The 15,781-nt window shown below is 40.1% G+C and overlaps 1 protein-coding gene across 1 annotated transcript in view; it reads left to right on the plus strand.

Moving 5' to 3' along the window:
• The window catches only part of MICU2 (mitochondrial calcium uptake 2), a 149,692-nt gene that overhangs the window by 96,007 nt on the left and 37,904 nt on the right, over nt 1–15,781 (plus strand). The window contains exons 3-4 of the mRNA XM_075050734.1: nt 13,818–13,849; nt 13,964–14,039. Of these exons, the coding sequence (XP_074906835.1) occupies nt 13,818–13,849; nt 13,964–14,039 (108 nt within the window). The remainder of the gene's footprint in view (nt 1–13,817; nt 13,850–13,963; nt 14,040–15,781) is intronic.

Genomic DNA, 15,781 nt, shown 5'->3' on the forward strand with positions numbered 1-15,781 from the left:
TTTTAGCATTTCATGGCTAATTATGTCAAAATTTATCATATATATTATAAAAGTAAGCTCCTATTTTAGCAGTTTTAAAACTTAAAATATAGACCTTTTATAAATTTTTCATGCTCAGTTTAAAATCATTTGTAACCACTGCTTACGTTGGAAAACAGTGACACAGCATCTCCTCTGTTGCTTGAAAACTCTTCTGATATCCCACCTAAAATTAATCACTGTCTGTTTAAACCCACTTGCACTTGTGCTAACACTTCCCATTACCTAAAATAGGGGTTTTTTTCCTTTTGAATCTTAGCCCCATGATGCATTATAGATAATTATATTACCAGTCAGCACTGGTCTTAGGCAAACCCAAGCTTATTTTTATCTCCTCTAGCTGGGTGAGGCCGTCCGTTCCATGGCTTTGTGTAGGTAGCTTTATTCCATGCTTTTCTGAATTTGATTTCTTTTTATAAAGCCAGCTTCATTCTCTGGCTCACAGCACAATCTGCTAGCAATCACTGTGGCTTAAGAGATGGAGCAAGGGTTGAAGTCAGGAACTTTTTAAATTAATACTGTTACTGAAATATCTGAATTGTCAAACTGCAGCTTCAGTCAAGGAGAACAGTGGTACAAAGCAATACTCACTAGAGCAAAACACTTAAACTCATTTAGCCTGTGCTTTACTCACAGTTGCTACGTGCAGAAGAGCTTCCAGAACCATAGGTGCATTGGTCCTCATTTGTAGCTCTATGTGTCTGCTAGGCTGAGGGTAGTACAGTAAAGCAAGTTATTTTCTGTGTTCTTAGGTGAAGAAAGTCGTAAAGTAGTCACGGAATCGTGATTAAGACAAAGAGCGAGCTGGCAAAGAACATCCTTTTAGGATGTTAAGGGCTTGATGCCCCCAGGTAATGTACGCCTTTGCACAGGAACAGGAGAAATTGTTCATTTTTTCAGTCCAAGATTGCTCTTGGAGGAGCAGTTAGTTTTGTGAGAGAAGCTGGGTATGGCAGAAAGGAGACAATGCAAGGATAGAGGCAGTGGACAGAGGAGCCCTGTATACTGAAAGCTGCTACAGGTTAAATGAGAAGGTGTTAGTGGGAATTTTGAGTAAAGTGTATTTATGCTTTTAGATTTGTCTCCTCCATTATCTTTACTGAAGAAATATTTCTGTTCTATTTCTGGTTTGACAGACCTAATACAGTGTTTCCTTTCATGCTTAATAAGATCAGAATTCTTTAGAATATTTGAATATAAAGTTAAATCCAGGGTAAAGCCAAATGTCTTTTTAAGATTTCCTTCATCAGATGATTTGCATTCAGGGGAGAAAGCTTTTTTTTCCTGGGGAAATAAGACAATTCTAGAAAACAGTAACTTCATTTTTTTGAAAGAGACTGTTGGTCGTCTTTGTCTAGATTTTTTTTTTCTTTCTGCCAAACTTTTTGCTTTAGAATGTGAGGAGTTTGAAGTCACAGGGTCAAGAGACAGCTTATCTTTGCTTCTCTTAGTCTCCAAAGTTCACCCCTTAGAGCGGAGGAGGTGTTCTAACTGGTGCACGAGACTTTCTTTTCTGCTAACAGGGAAGGCTGGTGGACATCGTGTCAGTAATTTATTATTAAATTTACTATTGGCAGCATTTATTTTTTTTGAACTTGCAAATTAACCAAACTGTTTGGGCCACTGCATTAAGGCATGATTAACATCTGTTTTTAAGCCCTTCTGTGAGTTCTCATTACTTGAGTTCTCTCTGATCTTTTAGGGGAGTTCTCAGACTTTTCATGATCCTGGTCCTCTGTCTGTTACCACCTTATCTTTGGAATAAACACAATGTTTCAAATTCGGTTTATATAACTTTCTTCATTCTGGTACTCTCAGAAACTAGCCAAAACTGTATTGCTCCAGTAGTCTTTTTGTGTGACAAAAATAGGATAAACCTTTCTTAGCTTAAAATACAGGAGCATTCTGTTATCACTTTTACATACCCTTGGAGCCCCTGCTGTAAGAAAACTTCCCAAACATCTGTTAATTGCTATGTGACAGATGTTAATGATGTATAAACAAGTCAGACTCAGCAGGGGCTGTTACTGGTTTGCTCAGAGTTTCTGTATGTGCTAATAACAGAATGAGCTAATCTTAGAAGTAGAAAGAAACTCCTGGCTAATTTAAAGGTAAAAGTGAGAATGACGTGGACCATCAACTGAAGGAAAGCAAGTCAGCTACTGAAAGGAACTCCGATTAAGCATGAGAAGGAAGAAAGAAAGAAAAGCTAGAGATTGCAATAATGCCTGAAGCTGGAGGGTTATAGAAATAATGAAGTAGGGCTGTGCAGGATCACTTAAAATGCCCAAAGCAGTAGGCAGAGTCTTCTGTAGGAAAATTCCCAAACATGGTCATTAGAATGTCCTTATCTTCTCACGGTGGCAATTGGAAAAAGTAATGTCATCACTGGGGTCATCTGCATTAAAATGGCCTTCCTAAAATTTTCGTGTAAGGTTGCTCTTCAGAGCTTTATAAAGGGAAAAGGTTCCTTTTGGTAATTCTGACATGACAGGATCAGCTTAATTCAGCTCTGAATACCAATTCCCTTTATCACTAGTCACTCTTGTAATCTCCAGGAATCTAAAATATCTGAAGTGCTACAGTACTGCACCTATGCCAAAGGTCTGTTCCCCTAAAATAGCACTTTTATTCTTTTTTTTTTCCTTATGCTGATTCAATATTCACTAATGGGAATTAGTTGCAGTTATTACAATTCTGCTGAAAAAGAAAGTGATGCATTAGGTTCTACTCGAATAGACATCCAGTAATTCAGTTCATCCTTTTAATAAAACTAACTGCAAAATGGATATGTTTCTTTGGTGAGTGTTTATTCACCCTTTTCTTTCAATGGATGACGTCAGGAGAGTTTAGGAGGATGAGGAACAGACAGATAATATCACTAATTGCGAAAATACAAGTATCTTGAGTAAAACAATAGAATAAGTGGATCCAAATCAATATTGTGTACTTTCTTCTGTTTAAATTTGTCATACGTTTTATAATTTCCACTTACCCACATTCAACACAGGTAGTAATTAATTTAGTAAAGCATTTCCAAATTTCTAGTAAAGAGGGTGATTTCATTCCTTTTTGTCCTCTTATACAAGTGTATTTGTTGTTTCTTCAAGAAAAGTCTCCTGCAAAGCAGAGGTGAACAGGAGCTAGAGCTGTTAACTAGCCCAGGTCACCCCATGCAGTAACTGAACACCATCTAGTGGGTGTTCACTTAATCCTTTCATTCCTAAGCAGAATTTATATTGGTTATATTTTACAAATCAACTGTTCTGTAAACTCAATAGCAATGCCCTAAGACATCAAGTCACTGTAAATTGCATGTTCATGAATGGGGCTTATGTTCTGGAAGATAAGCATAATAAGGTTCTGTATTTTGGGGGTATCTACCACGCTCTGGACAGCAAGACAAAACGTCCCGGGCCTTGAGCTTAAACACAGAGCTCTCATTAATGAAATTAGCAACATAGAATTGTTTCCTTTCAATAAAATGCCCAAATTCACTGCTAAATCCACTACTTTAGTGCTCTCATGTCTTGACATATAAGGCAAAAATGCTGTCTCTTCCTTCATAGGTCGTCGGTAAGAACTGAAGCCAGGATACAGTCTTCAACTGCACGAGAATGTTGTTGCCTTTAGGATTCTTCCCCCCTTGCTTATATTAAAACTCCATATGAAACCTCTCAACTACTGCTTGCATTTGGTGTTTGTGTAGGTTAGAAAAGTACCTAAACTGCTGTTTTCCTATTGTGAAGTTGGTCAGGTGACTATTAAATTAGAGAGATGTCTTGTATTCATAACCCTTCTAGAAACAAACGTCTGCAAGCATATTCAAAACCCAACTGGACACGGTCTTGGGCAACTTGCCCTGACTGACCCTGCTTTGAGCTTTCTCCACTTGTCACCGTGAGAAGATAAGGATATTCTAAGCTATCTCCAGAGCTCCCTTCCAACTTCGGCTATTCTGTGAACGAGGCAGTTTCCCTTAACCACAGGGGAGCCCCACTTCGTGGGTCTTCCGACCAGCTTCTCTGAAACTCCCGGGACCATCTTTCCCAATCACCAAAAAGGTGCTGTTTGTGCTATATTCCCTAGAATTGTTACTACTGGGAAAGAAATAAGAACAATAAAATGTCGGAAAGGGTGTGTTTAGTCTGTGGAGGATATAGGGCAGCCCTAAAGGAGTCAAATTCTAGACATTTGATGGAGGGACAAGGCACTAAGAGAACGAAACAGGAACAACGATTACCACCATCATTAGAATAGTACAGCAATAGAAATCAGGCATCTTGATGATGAGATTTCCAGATCTCACAATAGCAGTGCAGAAGGACATCAGCCATCTCTCTCTCTCTCTTTCTTTTTATTTCTTCCAAAGGTTTGATTAGGGGTTGCTGGGACATGATGAACAAAAGTTTCCCAAACTGATACTTCTAGCAAAATTCTGTTGTACTTTTCCAATCAGCTGTCACCTCTTGGAACATATTTTTGCAATATTTCTAAGAACTTTTACTGCATGTTGCTGTAGTGGAAGTAAATTAATCTTTAAAAGAAAAATACTGTTTTAACAAAAAAGAAAGCATTAATGATGGTGTAAATAATTTTGATATGTGATAGGGTGAAACAGGGAAAAAGTGAGCTACTATATAAACTGGATCTAAATAGCTTTTTATATTTACAGGACTCTTGAGAACCCACTCAATTTATGAGAAATGTCAGTGCTCCCGGTTACTTACCCACTGCAGTAATTTAAATTGGCTTGATGCACTAATATGTCAGCTATTTACTGCTTGGACACAAGTGCTATAAATGCCCTACATCTGAACAGAATTATGGTAACAGTGCTGCATTTTTCATGCTGATGCCATGAATAACTTCAATTTTTTCACAAAATATTTCCAGTTTTAATTTTTAAATTATATCAAGTTACTGCATTTTATTTTTTTCTTTTCCTCTAGGAATCAGCAATATCAACAGTACCCTGAAGTTTTTACTTGGATGAGTATGTTTAAGAAAAAGCAAACTATTTCATAAAAAAAAAAGCAATTGAATTAATGTCACTATTGTCTTTTGAACTCTAAACTACAGTTTAGTATTAATACTATCTTTCAAATGTGCGAACATGTATTTGTGTGCACATAAACTGATGAGATAATGCATAAGCAGAAGTCTGTTGGGAGCAATAGGACAAAGTAGGTGACCCACATGGTCATTTCTGGCCTCATTATCTGTAATTCTTGCATGTTGGAATGTTTGTTACGTATCAAAGTGCGATAAATAAACCATACAGTTACTTAATATAATTTGACACAGTTTGATATGATTTGCAGTTCCTGCTTAGGGGATAAATTGCACTAAAGCAAGAAGGTGAAAAAGATAGTCGTCTCTGACACATGCCCTCTTTTTCCTTATTCCAGGGTTAGTAAAGTACTTTATGCTAGTAACAAATTCCCACACAAAGGATGAATTTTTCACCTGGCATCTCAGTTATGTTTGCCAGCAAGCGAATCCAATTTGTAATAATTAATATTCTTGTGCTTAGTCTTTAACTGTATTATATTTTTTTACGTTTTGTAAGATGCATGTAAAAATAACAGTTTGTCATGGTAGGGGAGATCTCCAGATATATGAAAGAATACAAATTGTAAAGGAATTGGCTGAATGAGACACGAAAGGGATAGTTGCTACAGTGGTGATGGTGGCTTTATCTTAAGCACATAAGCTTAAATCAGGTCTTACACAGTGAGGTAAGAATCAATTTCTGGTGCTGTTAAGGTCTTGACCTTTTCTTCCTTCATTTTGATTGTGGGACGATTAATTTGCACACATTTTCGTTCTGAATCCAGATTAATCTCTGCTTATGATTAGGATGCAATTTGCTCAAGTTGTGCATGGAGTTAGATTTTTAACTGTGTCATTTCATTGTAGTTGTTCTTACCCTACTTTATTTGTTCTTCTAATTTTTGTTATACTTACCTTCTTCAGCCGTAAAGTAGATTACAGAGCCCATAGGCCAGGATTCACAACTTCTAACACTGTCTAGCAGAGGAACAAAATTAAACCTCTAGTGCTACGAGGCTATCATAATAGTTTATCTTCATCTGTTGTTAGTACCTTAACCTAGCATGTGCTCCGGCACTATAGTATTTGAAAAACTAGTCTTTGTTAGCAATAGGCGATGACAACATAAAGCATAGCAATGCTACAGGAATCATCTCTTCTTTATTTTAGAGTAGGATCAAAGTTCATTAATTGAACTTTTGAATTGAGTCTTGAAGGCTTAGTCTAGCTTATGCTGTTTTCTTTGCTAGGTGAGACTGACTACCATCTCAAGCCTAATACTAGGAATTTTTCATGAGTTGAGGCTCTACCTGCCTGCTCTTTATGGAAGGTCCATGGTTTTGTGCAGATTCAGGAGATGCCATCCGTCCCAAAAGTCTGAACTGCATAATGTTCTCTGTAGGTTAGCAGAAGTCATTCTCCACCCTTCTGGTCTCAGAAATGTATACAGCTGCATACAGCTCCTTCCAGGTAATCTTAATTGTCCTTTATAATATTTTATTGCTCCAATTAAGCAGTCACTCTGCCTCTTAAACTGTAGTACACATTGCCCTTGTATCTGATTAAGTTCTTAATAAAAGAGAGAATACATGCCCTTAGCACTGCTAACATTGGGCTGATAAATAGGAGGTTGGAAAAAACAGATTACAGATATAACAAATACAAAAAGCAGTCATGGTGCGAGTTATCTGGTTACGTGCAGAAGGATTCATCTACTCAATTTAGATATATAAAAGCTGAATGTCAGGTCAGAGTGAGTAATTGTAGCATCTCTTTAAAGTTAATGGAAGGAAACAGGTAAGTCCAAGACCTGTATTAGACACGTATCTCAACCTGGACTAAATTGCTCTTTTGCTGTGACTGTTTCTCTCCCTTGACTATAAATGGAGCCTGGGGTCATTAGTCAGGATGAGGTTTGTAGGCAGAGATAGTATCTTTTATTAGACCAGCTGCTGTGAGTTGGAAAAATTAGACAAGCTTTTGGGCATATGAGCTCTTCTTCAGAGCTGAAATAGGAGCAGCAGATTTCAAAGTTAATTATAAACCCTTTTCTACGTATGTCCTTACACGATCATAGTTACAGCAAAGCACCATAGAGATCACTAACTCAGATTTAGGCATCTAATTTTTAGACATCTAAATGAAGCCAGAGGAACCGAGCATGACTTGGTGCTTATTTGGGAGTCTGAGGACTTGTATTTCACGTGACACATTTTTCCTCTGGATGCTGCCTCCAGTCCTGAGCTCAGAACCAGGCCAGCGTGCTGGCAGCCTCTTCTGCCGGGGAGATGCTCATCTGCGATTGCGCTCTCTGCTTGGCTCCTTGCTGCTTGTGTGTTACGTGTGAAATCTTAACGCGCATCACATGTTCTTTTTGCAGCCAAGGACTGCTGTTACACGCCTGTTAGACTTTTCTGGTGTTTTGGAAGAAATAACTTTCTGTATGCCATGTATCATTGCAGTGCAAGTCTTGTGGTAAGCTTGGAAGTTTGAACCTCTTCTCAGCTTTTCCTATCTGCAGTTTGAATATGTTATTAGGAGAGCAGGTCTGGGAGCAAGTCGCTTTCCCTGGGTAATGCCTAAGGAGAGGTTGTTCCTCTGTTCTCCCTGCCCATCGCCACAGACTCCTGCTACAGAACCAGTGAGGACTGAGCTGCTCGCCTGCTCTGTAATGAGCACCACAAAATCTGCTTTTACCCTGATGCCTTTGGTTATTTTGGAACTCCTGGCACTGCTGGTGACTCGGTGCCACGGTCTCTTTAACAGGTTTTGAAAACTGGCTTATCTTAATTTTTCAGTCTGTTTCAGTTTCCTAAAAGACTGTGTCATTCTTTGATGTTTTCTCCCTGCATCAGCATCCCACCCTTTTTACCCCAGGCTGCCTTACTCACAGAGAAGCCTTCTGGTATTGACTGGCTCTGATGCAACTGCTCTTCTGAAATGGAGATTTGCCAGCGCTGGCCTCTGCCCAGCACTGTATATTTCTCGTTTCCTCAGAGGAACGACTGCTCTAAATAAAGAAGGACAGATGCAAAGCTTGTTTTGTAAAGCATATCAGAAGCTTCTGTTATTGCAAATTGCCTTTTCCACTGGGCGTACTTGGATTTTAATTCAGGTGGTTCAATTCACATGATTGAAATTACTTTTATCAATTACCTTTCAGTGGAGCAATGCATTAGTTCAGTAAAAGCTTTCTAGCTGAAGTGGATTCTTAATTCATTTAAATAGCACGCTCATTGATTATTCAGGTATTGGTTTGCCAGGAGCTATCATAGGAATCTGACCACTTGGTTTGTCATGCTTTCAAAAAGCTTTAATTTTTTTTGCTATCCTTGATTATCTCCAATATCACCAATATTTCAAAAGGAGGTCTTGAACTAATTACTGGCTTGAATTTTTGCCCTTTACAGTATTGGTTTCATTAGCAGTAAGTACTTCATAAATGCATGGAAGAGCTTTAAAGAGCTGAGACTGTAAATAAAGCAGATAAACAAAGGACACCTTGTTGAGATAAGGTAGTTGTCCAGTGTCATAAAAAATATCTGAGAGAGAGCTGGGAATGAAATACAAGCTGTAGAATATCAATAATCTTATATTTTAGGCTGATTTAAACAAAAATTTTAACAGGATCTCCCCAAGGAAAACAACATACGCAATTCTTACCTAACCCAGCTCACCAGGGCGTAGGAGCAGGGTTCTCTGAGTTCAGCTTGTGTGAAAGCTGGCAGCTGACTAAAACAGAGAAATACAAATTCTTGTTCCCATGGCAGGCAAGGATGCAGGGTGGGCTCTGCTGTAAAGGCCATGGCATGAGCTGTGCACAGTGGTTTGGTTTTTAAAACACCCTGATCCTCAGGTTACAACTGTGCCGAAATCCTGTCCAGCTTAAAAGGTTTGTTTCACTCATCGTTTTGCGGAATCAGAGTTTGCTTGAATTGTGACATACTTAATGCTATTCTCATCTTAATTTTTCACAAAAAAACAAATGGTTTCCTGGTACCCCAGTAGAACTTTGAACTTGCCAAACTTCAGCAAAGATAGCAATGATTGCCATCTAAAATTAAAAAACTGGGAGGAGAATTTTTTTTTTTTTGTACTTGGTTATCACTGCATCTGTCTCAAATGGAGCTAAAAAGAGATCCTGGTCAAACCATCTCAGTGACTTTGCTGATAAAAAGGTCAGGACTTTGTTGTCCTCCTAGGAAAAGATACCTATGATATACTCTTGTCATTTGAAGAGACATGTTAAATTATGTTTTCTAGCAGATAGTCGTAACTTCTCTACTTTTGCTTTAGCATTTGAGTATTGCTGTAATGGTTGATCTTACTGCTTTTGTTCATTCTTTGGCTCTGAACGTCTTTTGTCAGATCTAAGCCTTTCCTTAGCTGTACAGGTGTAAATGGGCGTTACTGAGTGCAAGTGGGTACTTGTTTAATTCAGCTCATTCCTAATGTTAATCCTAACATTGATGTCGGGTCCATTCTACATCTTAGTGTAAAAAACTGATAGATGACGGAAACACTTCTAATGTAAGAAATGTATGTGACAAAATACCCAGGTTTGCCGAAGGCAAATTAAGGCTGACATAGCTGCTCTTGGCGGTGTTTTCTTAATTACAGTTGTCAGCTAACTTTCTTGGCTAACAGCACAGAATTTGTGTGCTTCTAAGTAGACTCAGTATTCATTCAACTTAAAAAGCTAAAATGGCTTTTTGTCCATGAAAGGTGTGTCTGTACCTCATTGTTGTTTCATGGACCCACTATAAATGGTGAAAACTTGATGATAGCATCTGTGAAATATGTAGAGACCCTTGAAAATACTCACTGTCCTTTCAGCCAGAATTCCATCACAGTCTTGGCAGCTCTGCAGGGAAAAAAAAGTTGTTTTTCTTCTCATTCATTCAAGTTCAAAACAATAAAAGTTCCAAGTTTCTTTTTCTGATACCAAAGACTGTTACTACTACAAACAAGTTTTCTAATACGTCATTAATTTACCTGTTAGTAAGAATCTTATCAAGGTAAAAGAATAAAACTGTAGAAAAATGCATTGTATAGATCTTTTACTTATTAGATGAAATAAGTTCCTAATAATTACAACCATTGCCTGTATTCCTCAGAGAGACTTAGATCCTGATGTATTTGTAGTCATGTGTCAGGAATGACAGCACCAAGATTTAATTGATAGAAAGGAAGAGACTTCTTTTTTCAGTGTCTGAACTGGCTAAGAAAACTGTTCATACTTTTGCAGTGCATTTTCTGCAAAGAGGAATTAACCTTCTTTTCCTAATTATTGTAGACAAGGCCTTAAAAGACCTGGTTCCTCAGAGAGCTGCACGTTTGATATGGTAGCGTGCGATATTAACAGAACTTTCCTTGTTGGTGTTTAAAGGGATCTCATTGTTAGGAAGTGAATAAATGGAGAGAATAAGCACCAAGAGCTAAATCAGTATTCAAAGAATATTATGAGTGCTACAATAAAAGGAGCTAATGTTTCCAAGTAAAAATGGAGATTTGAGTCTTCACAGAGTATTTTATATGATGATAGTACCAGTAGAATATAACTGGATTTAATTCTTTGAAAAATATTCGAATAATTATTGGAGGAAACTCATTCTACAGTTTAAATTATTGCATTATTATAAGATTGTCTTCTAATACTTCACACAAATGGCAATATGAAAAATAACACTAGTGTCTCACGTGTCAGATTTTCTCTAAAAATTCCTGGCTTACCGGTACACATGCTTGCTGACATCTGTATGCCGTTTTCATCTGACTAGGTTATTAAATCTTTTGATTTTGAAGCCCATTTGAGAAGAGCACCATTAAAAGGTTCCACATTTATTACTCTGCTGTATTTACTACTAAGAAAAGTAGAAATGTCTTTGCTTACCTCTCAATCTGTCCCTTTTCCTCCTGCCTTTTTTCCTCTTTTATTGCAGCAGCTGCCCCTTTTGCAGTCAGTCGTGGCAGGGACAGACTCTTCACCCACCTCGTTCTGCCCCTCGCCACATCCTGGGGTGATGTGGCCATCCTCTTCCTCTTCTGCCACTCAGCAAAGGCTTCTCTCCTCTGCTAGTCCTTTCACCCATGCCAAGATTCCCCAGTCAAGGGTAGCGTGAGCACCTCTGTCGTGTTGTCGTTACTGTCTTGTCATCTCTGAAAGAAGTCAGTCGGCATGTCAGCATCTTAAACATCCTCTGGAGGGTGGCCACAGCTGAACGCGAGAGAGCAGATGTTGATGGCTCATTTGTATGAGCTCTGAGCAGTTGCGGTTGTGACTGCTGGCTGGTGAAAAGAGAGTCCATATGTCTACAACAGATTTTCCTTCCCTTTCTTAGTTTTTATCAAGGTAGGGCAATTCTCACTGAGGATATGTTCCCTAAAACTGGCTAGCTGAAGCGTTTCGGAGTTACAGTGCTGAATACAGCACGCAGAAACATGGACTTAGCCAAGTGTAGAGCTTCGCAAACTTGGCTAACTGGTGTCTCAGCTGGAGCTCCCCATGCTTTCTCCTTGCCTTGCATCAATTATTCATGCCTTTGCTGTTCCAGCCCACAGAGTTCAGGTTGTCTCCCTTCATCATCCTCCTGGATGCTGGCAAAAGGCTCCTGCCCAGTGCACTGCCGCGGTAGCAGGTGCTGTCCCAGGTGTGATGCTCTTGGGGCCACCAGGAGAATGGAATGAGCGGAGCTGCTGTTAACCAAATGAGGGTGTATGGCTGGCTTTAATACAGACAACAAGTACAAAGAGCATTTATGGCAAAAAACATTGCAGGATGGTTTCCCCTTTTTTCTTTCAAACTGTTTTTCACAGACCTACAGCCTGACTCATTCCCTCCTATAAGGCTTCTCGCTATGTGGGTCTCCCAGAGCTGAAAGAGCTGCTGTAGTTTAATTCCACGTTGAAGTGTGCTGTACAGAGGAGGTGACATTTCAAAGCTGAGATCTGAATCGCTTAATTTGCAAAATAGCCATTCATCAAAATGCTCTGCAGCAGTGAACAGTGTTAAACTGTGGTGTTGCATCACTCTGCTCGGGACTCAGCCTCACTGGCTGTAGTGATTTGTGCTTGCTCTCCCAGACTGTTATTAGTCTGACTTCTTTTATCTCAAATGAGGCAAAGTAGAGGACTTCATATGTCCTCTGAGCTAGAAGGTATCTATCTGTGTAGCTTTATATGTGTGTGTGTGTATGGGTGTAAATATATGTACAGGCAGTGCACAAAAATGTATTCATCCACAGGAACAGGTGGTGCTGGCAACACCTGTTGCTAGGGTCACTCAACACTCCAGTATTAAAACCCTAATTTTAGTTGCTTATAACTTTTGTCAAACTTAAACATTTGAGTTGAAATGTTATGTGCCAGGTGTCTGCCTTAGGCTGATTTGAGGGAGGGGGGATGGGGAGAGGAATTTATCAGCAAAACTGTTACTGCCAGTTCAGGGAGCAGAGGCCAGGGCACTGGTTTGCCTGTGCCGAAAAACAAACTATCGCTGGTTGAGATGTTCCAGCAGCTTCCCTCGTCCGAAGCCAAAAGTTGCTGGTGGAGACCCCCTGCAGCTGGGCATGTCTTTTGCCAGCATTACGGAAATTTGCTGTTGTACTGAGAACGCACCTCTGTCTGGCTAAATTATGAGCCTGTGAAAATGCTTGGTAGAAGTTTGTCGAGAGCTGCCCACCACGCTGCCTCCGACACGTCCGTTTGCAGACAGCAGCGCTGCGCTGGTGCCCCTTGATTCGGATGCGAGATGCCCACGCAGCATCAGAGCCAGCCTTGGAGTCCGAGCGTGGGGCAAAGCGGGCTGCGGCACGCAGGGGCACCCGTCCTCTTGGCGAGTGCACGCAGCTCGGCTTGTGCTTGCACGGTGTGAATAAATCGGAGGGAACGGCTGGCTGGGGTCTGGAGGAGCTGGTGATGAAGGAAGGGAGCGATGGGCCGAGTGTTGAGAGTGAAAGACACGGGGGTTGAAGAACTGTACGAGGAGAAATGCTGAGGAGGCAGACTGGCGTGATAACGGCAGGTAGACTGAGAAGGGATGGAGCACAGCTCCTGCCAGTCCATGACCGCAGGATTTCTGTGGTCCCTGCCTAACCAGCTGAAACGTTCCACTGATCATACATCGCAGCTCCGCAGACGGGCGGCTTACACAGGAATACAGCCTATACCGCACTCCCCTGTTCGAGTGTATAGACTTTAACCTACTAATCAACACTTAGGAATTTGCATGGTTTCATCTGATGCTGTTTCAGGAGGCAGAGTTGTTCAATTTACTTCTGCTTAATAGAAACATCAACATTTTCATTCTTTTTTTTAGTATTTCTTAGCTTTTGCATACTCAACCTGCACTTCAAGGACTATTACATGAGCATGCAAATCCCTTTGTAAATACTACAGTTGTTTCTTACTGTATAATCTTGCTTTGGAATCTGTACTACATTTGTAGCAAATATGCAAAATCACACTAGTAAGTCAGTCACAGATACCAAAGTGGGCTGTGGTTTCATCTAGCTTGCAAGAACACTTGAACAGACTGCTCATATTATTTTTAAATGTTGTCCTTTCTTGATCATTGTGGGAATTAGAAACAAACTGCCTGTTGCAGAATATTCTGTTTCATATTACTTAGCATTTTCCCATAAAAATCTGAAGAAATGCCACAGAACCTGATCAAAGTTTGAAGTCAGTTTGTTATTGAATGATGATGATTTTTTTTATTACAGGGAAAGCCTCAGCCAAGAAGCTGACAAAAAAGGTAAGCAAAATGTTCCTTTCCTTCTTCAAAAGAACCTGCATTTTTTCTGTTACCCAACCAAATAGACTTCTCTTTCAAAACTGGCTTTATCTTTTCTCGTTTGTGTCTTTAAAGGAGGTAGATGCTGCACTGCTTTGTGTTGCCAAAGCTAAACCAGGACCAACCTTTTTCAGAGAGCTTGGTGATAAAGGTAACAAGCACTTTTGATACTGAAAAATACATCTTGCTTTTTATCTCATTATGTGGTATGAATTGAATGTATTTTTAAAGAAGGTTTCACGGATTTGACTTCATCCCCATCTAGCCAGTAGCAGCCTCCTTGGCAAATCTCTCAGTTATGCAAGAGAGAATAAAGAGGCAGGGCTGGGAATTGAAAGCCTTCTGAGGTGCAGGAGGAGATGTGAAAGAAATCAGAAAGCCTACTTGGAGAAGAGAAAGGGGCCAAAGGGATGACTTCAGCACAAAATGGACTTTTAAGGCTTGTTATTAATAGCTGCTGTTTCACTGTATAACTTAAATGCACAGGAACTAAGAATAAAAATAAAATTTGTACCTAGTTATGTAAAGTGGCATCCCTGATTCCAAGAGCAGTTGAACTTAATTCTACCTCTTCCGGAGCTCGGTGGCCCTTCACAGCACCGTCGTGCTTTGGTTTTTCACCCAGCGTTTCCACCTTATATCAGGCTATGTAAAAAGAAAACTCTGAGAGCTGGGTTATTGTTTGTATAACAACAGGGAATTAAAGAACACCAAATAAACACATCATTAGCATAAATTAATTGAAGGGAGAAAACAAACAAGGGGATCAAGGAAACCAAATAGATGAGTAATTAACCATTTCACCAGTAACAAAGACTGAGAGCCCCAAACTAATGAGAAAGACTGAGAGCGCCTATTCACAAACTTTCTGCATCGTAGAGTTCAGCCCGAATCACTTATCCGGTGGACGTTTCTGGAAAATAAAGCTGCCTTTGCACTGCTGCAGTTCCTTGGCAGGCATGAGCCACGCTCTCTCCACGCACAGCAGATCGCCAGGCATGGCTGGCAGCTTGTGCCAAGAGAGCATCCCTCCATCCCAGCCTGCAGCGTTCCGCCTGCCCTTTGGCCTCGTGGCATCTTCTGCCTGCGCTGCATTTCTTGCATCCTTGCGCAGACGTGGAGGGGTCTTCAGCTGGGTGCCTTGCTTGTCAGTCCACTCCTGCAAGCCCCAGTATACCCCAGCAGCCCTGAAACATCTCTGAACAAGTTGAATAATTTTGTCCTATCCTATTTTGTACTGAATTTTGTATTGGACTTGTATTGGATTTTGTATTGAATAGTCATTCCCTGCCTTTTCAAATTGCTAATCATCATGTGCTTTCCCATGATTTGGTTTAAAAGATCCCCAGTCTTTAATTCTTGGATATTCTTTCTCTATCCCTGTTTTTTTAGAGGCTTTTTTTTTTTGCTAGTGGTTGACACTGCAAATCCCCAAAGTACTCTGCCTGGGAAAACTGGGAATCGACCAACAGAAAGTGAAAACATTGCAAATCAGTACAGCCTCCTTTTATTACACCTCTCTCAGCTGACTGCTTGGCAGAAAGTGGGCTCGGTGATGCGCTCAGCCTGACATCTTCTGCATTCTGGACAAGGCGTTGATTTCCCCTTGCTTAGGACTGTGGGTCCGTATGCTGTGTCCTTCAAAGGTCAGGTAGGAGTTTGAGATGAGGCAGGAACATTCAGTGCAGTCATCCATATGTCTCCACAACACACAGAGTTTGTACAGTTTTTGGTCATGATGCCTCTTCAGTGACTTGGATGCTTTTGCTTTGAGATGCATTATTATTACATTTTTAAAATGTAAATATTTATGTGTTATGTATTTATGTATTAAATACTGCTTTCACAAGTACCAGAATAATGAATCTACACCTGTTCCACTGTTTAGCTGAG

This window comes from Buteo buteo, chromosome 18 (assembly GCF_964188355.1).
Source record: "Buteo buteo chromosome 18, bButBut1.hap1.1, whole genome shotgun sequence".
NCBI lineage: Eukaryota > Metazoa > Chordata > Aves > Accipitriformes > Accipitridae > Buteo > Buteo buteo.